The 12,104-nt window shown below is 42.5% G+C and overlaps 1 protein-coding gene across 2 annotated transcripts in view; it reads right to left on the bottom strand.

Moving 5' to 3' along the window:
• MTHFD2L (methylenetetrahydrofolate dehydrogenase (NADP+ dependent) 2 like) overlaps nt 1–10,865 on the bottom strand; it is a 109,810-nt gene extending 98,945 nt beyond the window's left edge. Inside the window, exons 1-2 of one of the 2 annotated variants that reach the window (XM_056111292.1) lie at nt 10,755–10,865; nt 8,860–8,893 (exon numbers count right to left, since the gene is read on the bottom strand). Coding sequence is in view for 1 of the 2 variants with exons in the window: in XM_056111291.1 (XP_055967266.1) it covers nt 10,755–10,858 (104 nt within the window). In the remaining variant the exon portion in view is untranslated. The remainder of the gene's footprint in view (nt 1–8,859; nt 8,894–10,754) is intronic. The other variant, XM_056111291.1, reaches the window with a different exon arrangement.
• Nucleotides 10,866–12,104: the final 1,239 nt, after the last annotated feature.

A 12,104-nucleotide genomic window follows, 5' to 3' on the forward strand; every position in this document is an offset into this window, starting at 1 on the left:
ATCATCATAAAGTTTATAAAACAGACTAATGTAGTATATACTAATTTTTATCTAGCTAATTTCGTTCTGCTTAATTATTTTAAGATTTAATCCAGGGCCAAATCAATGCAACAGCAGGGAGGGTACTTTCACTCATTGCACAAAGCAAGCCTGGGTTTGATCCCCATACTCCATATGGTCCCCTGAGCCCCACCAGGAGTAAGTTCTGAGTGGAGAGCCAGGAATAAGTCACTGAGTACTGCCAGAGTGACCTAAAAATTTGTTTAAGAAAGATTTATTCATATTGCCACACTACCCATAGCTCTTTCTCCTCAATATTGAATAGTTTTCTATTGTAAAGATTTATCTAAATATCTTCATCCATTCAACTGTCAAAAGATATTAGCTTATTTCTAGATCTTAATGGCTACAAACATGCATGCCTTGTATAGACATAAGCTTTTATCTTAGACAAAGACCTTTGGGTGGAATAGCCAGCCCACGTGGTGTGTTATTTTAAATTTGTAAGAAACTATCCTTTCCAAAGCAGTCATACTATTTTACTCATTTACACATACTATGAAAGTCGCTTTTGCTCTAGACATGCCATAACTTGATGGTATCAATTTTCAACATTTTAGACATTCCGGCGCTGCATTTTAGACATTCTAGTGCCTATATGGTTATCTCATTGTTTTTAATTCCATTAAAGAATGATGCTAAACATTTTTTGGCTCTTTATTTACCTTCTGCCTAACTCCTTTGATGAATAATATAATCCTTTCCATTTGATTAGTTATTTCCTTTGCTATTGAGTTTATTTTGTTTTGTTGTAGTTTAGGTGACATGGGTACAATAGCGTTGACATTCATGCTTTTGGTGTTCAAAGTTGCTGTGCTTCCATCACGAGCCAAAGGCGCTCTACCACTGTCTTTGTCCCTTTTAGCCACTGTTGTTTTTGTTTTTTGTTTTTTGTTTTTGTTTTTGTTTTTTTTGCTTTTTGGGTCCACCTGGTGATGCACAGGGGTTACTCCTGGCTCTTCACTCAGGAATTACCCCTGGCAGTCAGGGGACCATACGGGAAGCTGGGAATAGAATCCCGGGTCGGCCACGTGCAAGGCCAATGCCCTACCCGCTGTGCTATTGCTCCAGCCCCAGCCACTGTTGAGTTTTGATATTTCTTTTATATAATCTACATTTGAAGGCCTTTATCAGATGTTATTTGAGATCGTTTTCCTCATTTGTACTTAGGTACTGTTCATTCTATAGCTCTTGACTTTGTTGTGTATAAGACATCCTTGCTGAATTCTAGGTCACACAGGTTTTCACCTGTTTCTTTCAAGAAGTTTTATGGGTTCAGGTTACTTATTTTTTAGTCTTTTATTTATTCTTTTATTGAAATAACACTGCATTTTAAGTTGCGGGTGTATTCCTGAATATCAATATGTGTATATATACCACATTAAGCTCACCACTTCAAGTCCAATTCCATTCTTCACCAGGCATTTTTTACCTTGTTCCAATTTATTCATTCCCTTTCTCCATTCCCTTCTGGTAAATACTAATTTGTCTTATAATGAAAATACTTACTTTGGGGGCTAGAGTGATAGCACAGTGGGTAGGGAGTTTGCCTTGCTTGCACATGGCCAACACGGGTTTGATTCCCAGAATCCCATATGGTCCCCCGAGCACCATTAGAACTAGTTCCTAGCAGAGCCAGGAGTAACCCCTGAGCATCACCAGGCATGACTCCCCCCACCCTCAAAAAAGAAAAAGCTTACTTTTTATATTATTTAATTCATTTGTTTTCCCTAAATGCCACATAAATGGCATTTAGTCTCCGACTAATTTCATGAAACATGATTCCCATTAGGTTGATCCAACTTGTTGCAGATGGCAAGATTTCACCTTTTATAGCTGAATGGTATTCCACTGTGTATATATGTTACATTTTCTTTGACAAGTCTCAGTTGATGGGCATTTAGAAAGATTTTAGCTCTTAACTATTGCAAATAAGGAAACATTAAATATGTGTGTACACATATGTCTTGAATTTCCACTTTTAATTTGTATGAGTCATCTCCATACTGCTTTTCATATTGGCTACACCAAGTTACATTCCCACCAACTATATATAGAGGTTTCCTACCCTCAATACTAATTAATTACATTTTGGGCAATAACCATTCTCACAGGTGTTAGGTATATTCTGAGTTTGGTAAAAGTTTTTTATTGTTTTTTACCAGAATACTATCAAATTCTTGTTCTATGTCTATTGAGATTACCATATGGTTCTGGGGGTTTCATTTTCTTAAACTGCTGAATTACACTGATTTTCAATTGTCAAACTAACCTTATATATTTGGAATAAACTTCAATGGTCATAACATACCTATCATTTCCAAAAGTTAGATTTCATTTAAAAAAATTTTTAAATTTGTATTTCTGTACAAGGGAGGTGGGCTGAAGCGATAGCACAGCGGGTAGGGCGTTTGCCTTACAAGCGGCCAACAGAGCCGACCCGAGTTCGATTCCTCCGCCCCTCTCGGAGAGCCCGGCAAGCTACCGAGAGTATTCGATATGCCAGACACAGTAACAACAAGGTCTCCAATGGAGACGTTACTGGGCCCGCTCGAGCAAATCGACGATCAACGGGAGGGCCTTTACCTTTACCTATAAATCTGTACAAGGGAGGTATTGCTTTATAATCTTTTCATATAATGTTTCAAATAGTTTTGGTATCAAGGTGATGTTACCTACATATAAAAAGTTAGGTGTTCCAACACCTTCAAATTTCCAAAAGATTTTGTGTAAAGTTGTTATTTCTGGCAGAATTTAGCAATGAAGCATGGTCATGGAGTCTCCTTGAGGCAAACTAAAAAACTACACATGCAAATTATAATATAGGTTGTCATTGAGGCTATCTAGAATTATATAGTATGTTCTCTAGGCTGACCTGTGTGCATTCTAACAACTGGTAGATAGTTACAATTATAGGAAAAATCAAGCTAAGCTAAAACACATTTCTCATTGAGTCTGTGTTCTCATGAGAAACTTTTTACACTATTATGAATTTCCGGTGCCTGTTTTTTTTTTATTATATAAGTACACTTTTAATACTAAAGATACAACGACCTCCTATATTACCAAATATTAAGCACGAGTCTGCTTTTTAGTTTGTTTCTGGGCCACACTCACCGATACTCAGGTCAGGACTTACAACTAGCTTTACACTCAGGAATCACTCCTGGCAGTGCTCAGTGGACTGTCAGGGGATACGGGTATCAAATCCAGGCCGGTCACTTGCAAGTGACCCACCATACTATCCCTACGCCCCCTCATTACTTTGTAAATATTTTATTAACTTTTTTAATTGTCTTGAGATTCTATGAGATTCTATGGTTTATAATACTGTGAATGGTTTCTCATGCACATAATTCCAACCACACCCATCACCATGGTACCCACCTCCCTCTCCAAGTAAGCATGACTCCCTTTCAAGAGGACATAAATACTTTCCAGGGCCCGGAGAGATAGTACAGGGGTTACTTGCCTTACATGTGACCAACTTGGGTTCAATCCCTAATACCCATATGGTTCCTCCCCAGCACAAAGCCAGGAGTAAGGCCTAAGCACCACTGGGTGTGGCCCAAAAAAGAACAAAAAATAATTTCCATAAATTAAGGTGGCATAACAATACTTCATTACAGTAAAACACTCTACTAAAGAAACAAATTTTTCTGTAAATATATTAGAATTCAATTTTAAGGTCAAGTATTTATTTATCACGTGTATTTCTATTTTTTTATAGGACTCCCCCCAGTAAGGAGCAAGCAGCCTGAGCCGCTCCAAGAACTGCACAGCCCTGTGGAGTTGGCTGGCATTCAGATGCTCTTTTTATCTTTTCTAAAAACCAAACCATTAAGAACTTCATGTTGCGTTTACAACACACGGATAGCAATGAGCCACTGGCATGTCTTTTGGGTTGATTCTGATTTACTTATCACTTACTGTGAAACTGATAATCAGTAAATATGACCCAGGAAAATTATAACCTATAATGCACGACAAACCTGACCCTGACAACCTCAAAGATGACAATGGTTATCTTTCAAAAAGACCATGTATGTACCAACCAACAGGCTCTCATATGTTGGGGTCAAAGAGCACCAACGTGCTAAGTCAGTTAACTAATCATAGCTGGTTGACTGATCTGGCTTAGCTAATCAGCCCCCATAAAACTGCTACCCAATTATGATTCGGGAGGTTTATGGCGTAACAGCTGGCCCACCCCAGGGATTCCCTCACCACTGAGCCCAGGCAAGCTTGTCTGTGCAAGCAACACATTCTCTGTATAAATAAAAGCAAGCTGGCATTAGTGGAAGCTCCTTGAGAAAATGCACCTTCCTCCCCCAACCTGCCTGGGTGATGGGCACTTTTTCCCCTCCCCCCATCTTCCTAGTGTTTCCCTCCCGAATTTATCAGCCCCACCCAACCTCCTTGCCAAACTTTCTGCTTGAATACCTTTTCTAATGCCGATGGGCATTTGATATGAAGTTATTTGTATTGAATAAATTTGTAATTGTAGTATGACTGAGAAGATCTATTTCACTTATCTACATATGACAACCTATTTAAAACGTCAAAAAGGTATAAGTCATTTCGTGACTTTTTAAGAATTTGTCTCAGAATTTAATTTGAAAATTATTATTCTATTAACCTATTGCTAAGAAAATTATCAGTCTGATGTTAAGCAAAGATACAGCTAAAAAAAAAAACCTATTCAGGCACCACAAATTTGGCACGTTATTTTCCTCAACAATAGGGATATTTCAATTTGGACTGTAGATAGACTGACTTCAGTCTTTACATGAAATATAAACTTAGCAAGGAATGGAAGGCTTGTTATTCTTGCACAAAAGATAAAGGGATCCAAGTGGGGGTACGTTTCATATTAGCAAGAAGGTGACAGCAGAGTTTTTTGGGGTTTGGTTTTTTTCATTTTTATTAGTGAAACACCATGAGGGACAGTTGTAGACTTACAAAGTTTTGTGCTTGGGGTTTCAGTTATACAATGATCGAGTACCCACCCCTCCACCAGTGCCCATTCTCCACCACCATTGGTCCCAGTATCCCTCCCATCCCCCATCCCCCCATCGCACCCTGCCTCTGTGGCAGGGCATTCCCTTTTGTTCTCTCTCTCCTTTTAGGTGCTGTGGCTTGCAAAAGAGGCATTGAGTGGCAATCATGTTTGGTCCATAATCTACTTTCAACATCATCTCCCATCCTGAGAGGATCCTCCCAACACCCTTTATAAGGTGCTCCCTTCTCTATCTGAGCTGCCTTTTCCCCTAGCATCTGTGGCTGGCCTCTAAACCATGGAGTAAACCTCCTGGTACTTATCTTGGCTATTCTTGAGAGTTAGTCTCCTATTTTGTTACTTTATGTTCCTCAGATAAATGCAATCTTTCTGTCTGTCCATCTCTTTTTGACTCATTTTGCTTAGCATGATACTTTCATGTAGTACCACTTGTATATAAATTTCATAACTTCATCCTTTCTAACAGCTACACAGTACTCCATTGAATAGATGTAACAGTTTCTTTAACCAGTCATCTGTTCTCGGGCACTCAGGTTTTTTCCAGATTCTAGCTATTGGAAACAGGACAGCAGAGTTTTGAGTATGCAGAGACAGTAGACTTTGGGACATGCTCGGGGGCTGGAACGCATGCTTTTGCATGTAAGACCCCAAGTGAGGCTCTAAGACATGCAAGGCATTAAAGGAATAAAAATTATGCACTTTGTGGCCTGGAGCAAGATTCCTGCATAATAACCAGCCATGAGTTTTGAAACACTAATGTCCATTTGAATTATGTTCCATATGGACCACGTCTTCTGACTTGTGTTTTTCCTAATCAAACTACACTTCACAGAAAACCTCATTTGTTACTAATCAGCAATTTACCTCACTCATTGACTGTTTAAACTTATCCCAAGTTCCTACTTCTGTAACTCTCCCTCCACAACCTTATTATCTATTTTAAAATTTCACTGAGCACCAGAGAATTCTGTAAAAGACAAGACCATGAAAGATGATCTGGTTTAGGTTCCCTGGGTCCCATTCTTATCACTCCATCAGGACATTACCATGAAAAGATAAGTTCAAAGCACTGGGCATGGGGGGAATGCAATTTATTAAAGAAATGCTAAATTATGACGAAGGCCATGAACAACCAGATGAGATTAGTTCTTCATTCCATTGATCCAGAAAAACTGACTTTGGAGAGATTACATTAAAATACATTGTCCCTGGTAGGAAGTCTGCCACAAAGCGAGAGGGAGAGTGCAGTTAGGACAGAGAAGGGACCACTATGACCAAGATTGTAGGAAATGCTCACTCAGGACAAGAATTGAGTGCTGAAAAGAGGTAAAGTGATACGCCCAATACCCTTTCAGTAACTATATTGCAAACCACAATGCTTAAAAAGGAAAACTGAAGAGAGAGAGAAAGAGAGAGAGAGAGAGAGAGAGAGAGAGAGAGAAAGTGACTGCCATAGAGGCAGGATGTGGGGATGGGAACTGCGGACATTGGTGGCAGGAAACGTACACTGCTAAAGGGGTGCTGGAACATTGTATGACTAAAATTCAGGAACAACTTTTGTAACTATGTATCTCATGGTGACTCAATCAAAATTTTAATTAAAAATGTATATAAAAGAAACTTAGTCTCTTTGAAAAACTGCCTTTCCTAGTCATTGAAAACAATTCTACCTTGGTTAAAATCAGGCTATAGAAAATCAGTTTTAATTATGGTTTTAACAGGGCCTGGGTCCTTTAAGTTTTTAACATGAGGATAAAAATACTTTTATATCACTTCACTGCAAACACAGAACTACTGAGTAAGTACTACAGCGGAGAGTCTAAAAGAAAGTCTAATGGATTTTTAAAGTCTTTAATTATTAAAGTCAATTACCGATCACCCAAGCCAGGGCCCCTTGGAGGGGAGCGGGTTGAACTTTCCTCCCCGCCCCGACCAGGGCTCCGGCGGCCAAAGACCTCGAGGACCAGCCACCACCATGCTGAGACCACTCTCCACACACATGAAGGTACTGGCAGAGGGACAAAGCCACGCGGGTTCCGGGGCCGAGATCTCCAAGCCTACTCGGATTTGGGCCGAGCATCCTCCACCCAGATCCTCCAAATTCCAGTAGGCGGGGGTCACACCCACCGACTGGCCCCCTGGCGCTGTGTAATCCCATCAGCGGCCAAGACTCAGAGACTATAAAACCCAGCTCCCGGAAGCGCAACATCTTATTATCTCATTCCTACTTTGGACAAACTGGCAGGCTACCGAATGTAGCCTGCCCACACAGCAGAGTCTGGCGAACTCCCCGTGGCGTACCAATATGCCAAATACCAGTAACAATGATGGGTCTCATTCTCCTAAAGAGCCTTGAATATAATCTCAGGGCTAGGATGAAGGAGACGTTACTGGGGCCTGCTCGAGGCAATCGACGATTAACAGGATGATTTGTGATTTGTGACCCACAACTATTGAATCACAAAAACCACTCTTTTACTAACTCCAAAAATGTCTTTAGAAAAAAAAAAAAGCACTTGCCTTAGCTGCACTTCAAGAGTTTAAATGCCATTGGCACCGAACCCTAAAGAAAGTGAAGCATCCCTAAAGAGCTGTCGGCTAGTACACAAAATCTGACAAATGGTATTAACAGGAAGAAGAAAATCTGCCACAATAATCTTTTTAGGAACCATTAAGCAACAGATTAAACACATCACAAATGCTTGGGATATCCATTTAGTTCATGAAAATGAATACTTCAGGTAGGATGATCAAAAGCAGGGTTTAAAAAAAAAAATCCCTATTAGAGGATAACTGCAACATGCTTTGAGTTTGGCATTCCTGTACTGAAAAGGGACAATCAACTTCCCAACTCTATACAGAGAAAAGCAATAGACTAAGATTCAAGACCTGCTCTTCCAGCCCGGAAACACCCAACTCACTGTCTCGATGCCTCTTTGCTGGTTTGCTTACTCACTTGCTCCTCGAAGCTCTTGTTCTCTCTAGAACACATATTCCAATCCTCCTCCATCCCACCCTCAATCTTTCTAAGGAAGTTTCATTCAGTAAAAACTATCTCACTTTACACATATGCACACACACACACAAAGATTCATAAGATTTATTATCATGTGTTTATAACCAAAGGACATTTTGATTTCTAAACTCATCATACAACAAGACAAATAGCAAGAACTTAACCACTAAGAAATATTTTTTAACTTGTTAGCTGGCTCACTTCAAGGAACATGCTGTAACAGTGTAAGGACTTATTTACTTCCTTTATATCAAATATATTTTCTTCCAAAGAAAAAATCTAATCTCTTATGAGTAAAGAGAAACTGCAAATTTTAAAGAAAAAAAAGTTAAATGATTTTTCAAATATGCATAACTTTAAAATTCTGCCCAACATTATTCTTGAAATCCCACTTTTTTAAAGAAAAAAAAATCCCTGCTATTAAAAAGTATGTTTCATCACTCTATAAATCTAAAGTATTCTTAAAAATAATCAAAAATACGTTTTTCATTTTTTAAATCTGGTCCTATTTAGCTCAGAAACTAGTAATAGAGCTGCAGATTTCAAACTGCAAATTTTGAGAGAGTGGATCAAACTCAAAGACAGAATTTCAGTATACAGACACTATTCTAAGTGTCTGTAACTCAACACTAAGATTCAAATTTCAAGTCAATGTGATCCTGTCAGATTGAAGCCACATCCACTATGACAGCCAACGTGTCACTCTATGATTTAAAAAGATGACTGAGGCTGGGGGACAAGTGGGGAGGCAGACAGTGGCGACCTCTGGAGGATGGAATCTCTTCTCTCTGCTGGTCCTAGAAGAGAAAAGAGACACCAATGAGCATCAACACACTGTCTGAATTCCTCCCGACCCGAGACCGCCAGTCCGCAGGTGTTTCTCAGCCTTCAAGCGACCTCACCTTCAGATACTGTATTCTGTATGCTGGGTTTGCCAAACACAAACCCTATGAACTTCCTGCAGTTAAAAAAAAAAAAAGACAAAAAAACCCAAAAACCTTTAAAAAAAGGGGGGCCCAAGAGATAGGTCAGCGGGAAGGTGCTGGCCCTATATCCGGTCAGCCCCAGTTTGAAAACCTGGCACCCCAAATTTTTTCAAAGCAATGATCCCTAAGCACAATTGGGTGTGCCCCCCCCAAAAAAAACACCCTGATTTAAAGTACTGGCAAGTTTTATACAGTGATCTGCATCAATAAGAGTTGAAAACAATAGCTTCTTTGACTATTTTTAATTTTTTAAGATTATTAGATATAATTTTTAATGTTCTGAACTATCCATGAACTTGTGTGTGCGTACAGCAAATAGCTGGAACCAACTGTTGTAACTGAAACTACAGTGATTCCCATTTTCAAAGACATGAAGAAAATAAGAATGTGGTGTTGATTATGTCAAACCTGACCAAGTAAAATAAATTGCAGAGTTTGGAAAAGGTTGCCCTTATTCTGGGAAAAATAAAAAGCCCTAATCAAAAGTAAAAATTTTTAAAAAATGGCCTAACAGAGGGACTGTAGTGGTAAAAAGAACTATTAGTGGGTAACGTCCCCAATCATTCTTTCATAGAATAGAGAGTATCGTTTCCCTTGATGGTAGAATTGATTATTTCAAACCAACCGGCAAATTCTATTAGACACCAAGAGAACTTACACCAATGAATCCTAGTTACTTTCTCGCATACCCTGGTCGGCTCACTAGAAACTTTAGATTCTATAGGAAGAATTCTTCACTTTCACTGACGACCCACATTCAAACAGATGGGTTCCATAGGGATCTAACCAAGTGAAGAAGCAGCAGCTATATTTTACTATGACCTTCTTCCAGGTCCTGTACTGGACACTGGGCACTGCAACAGCAAGACAGACCTTTCTGGACATGAAGGTAGCAATGAAAGCAACACTGATGGCAACGCCTGCCAAAAAAAAAAAAAAAAAAGTCTCTTCTAGTCTCACTAGCTCTGGGTCAGGAGCCTATATTTTTAGCTTCCCGGGTGTGTTTGCAAGAGGGACGGGGCCGAGCGATCCCGTGCAACAAGGCTGAGAGTTAAAACCAGGATGCTTTGCCTTTGCAACCCACACGTGCAAGTTTCCAGCCGACCACACAGTCCGCGGAGTCGCAACGAATCGCGGGTGGATAAACGCAATCGCAGGTTTAAGAGGGGATCAGGACGCACCAACAAGGAAATTCAACCAACCAACCAACCAACCTAACCCCAGGCAAGACCGAATCCAGAGGCTGAACCGGGCCGAGTTCCAAGCGCGTGCTTTCGTCTTCACAACGCACTAGTAACACCCGTTTCCGACCCAAAACACAGTCCTCAAGAGACGCCGCCAGGAAGGATCAAGGCCATCCCGGTGCTAGGGGGCAGCCCAGAGTCAGTGTGATGCATCCAAGCACAGAACCCGAGCCGACTCCGAAGGCGGGGCAAGACCTCATCCACAAAGGAACTGCAGATCGCCGGACGACGCCCACCTCTCTGCTTAGGAAAACACAGACCACGCGAGCCCAGACGGGCGTGCGCGACCCGGGCAGCACCACGCGCGCCGCCGCGTCCCCGCATTGCCGAAACGCGCGGGTGCAGCCGTCCGGCCCGGCCTGGACCCCGCAGGCCCCCGCACCCCGCACGACCACGCTCCCGGGGTGGGGGAGGGGGTGCGCTCGTACCTGACGCCGCTGTTCCGAAAGCCCCGGAGTCCCCCCGGCCCCGGCGCCCGCACGCGGCCCACACGGCAGCGGAGCAGCGACAGGCCACGCGTCGGCACCGTCATGGCCACCGAACCGCGGCTCCGGGACGGACGCGTCCCCGCGCCGCGCCCCCTAGCGGCCGGCGGGAGAGCGCGATCCTCCACCCCCGCCAGCGGCCCGGTTCCGGGACACCGGGAGAACGCCGGGAGGCGGGGTCGGGAGCCGGGGGAGGAGCCTGAAGGGGGCGTGGTCGAGGGACGCCGCGACCGCCGGGGTGGGAGGCGGGGCCGGGACCGCCCAGAGGCGTGGTCTGGGCCGCCAGGGGGCGGGGCCTAGACTCAGGACGGGCCAGGCTAAAAGTGTGACCTGGTTCCTCGCCCACCCGGCGTCCCTCTGACCTTGCCCCAGCGAGACCGCAGAAGAGGCGTCTGAAATAATCAGTTCATCCAGCCTGGGCGTTTTCTCCCCCTGCAGAGCTTCCCGAACTTTGTGGAATTTAATTTAAAAGCAGGAAGAAGTCACTGATTATAAGTCACTGTTAGACATTAGAATTTGATTTAAAAGCAGGAAGAAGTCACTGATTTCTTTTTTGTTTCTCACTCCTTTAGTGTGACCTTAGCAATAGCGTGAGCTGGAGCAAAACCGAGGGTGAAGAGAAGGAGCCTAGTTGAACGGGGTCTGGGTCTTCGGATTTCTTTATCTGCTTTTTTCCCCCTTGCTTTTTGGGTCACACCCAGCTATGCATAAGGGTTACTCCTGGCTCTGCACTCAGGGTGTGCTCGGGGAACCCTGGGCAGTGCTCGAGGACTATATGGGTTGCTGGGAATTGAATCTGGGTCTGCCGAGTGCAAGGCAAACGCCTTACCCGCTGTGCTATCGCTCTGGCCCCATGTCTTCATTTCTTAATGCCTTAATTTCTCTTAGTACACTAGACCTAACGTATGTAACATAAGTGATGAAATAACTGCACTTTTCTAAATCAGTTTTTTCTATTACTGTAGTCACTGAGACGTAAGGCAGGTATGTGAGTGGGCTGGGAATGAACCTGGGTCGACCACAAGCAAGGCAAGTACCCTATCCACTGCACTATCTTTCTAGCTCCTCTTTTACGGAGGACTTTATCCTGGCTATAGTTATTGTTCTTTTGTATTTATTAATTTACTGGCTGACATCTCCTATCAGACTGGAAACTTGTGGGAAGACTGGTTTTTTAAATGCACATTGATCTTCAGAAGATATATATATACAAAGCACAGGGGTCACTCCTGGCTCTGCACTCAGGAACCACTCCTGGCGGTGCTCAGGGGACCGTATGGGATGATGCTGGGA

The sequence above is a fragment of the Sorex fumeus genome, unplaced genomic scaffold (assembly GCF_029834395.1).
Source record: "Sorex fumeus unplaced genomic scaffold, SorFum_2.1 ptg000013l, whole genome shotgun sequence".
NCBI classification, from domain to species: domain Eukaryota; kingdom Metazoa; phylum Chordata; class Mammalia; order Eulipotyphla; family Soricidae; genus Sorex; species Sorex fumeus.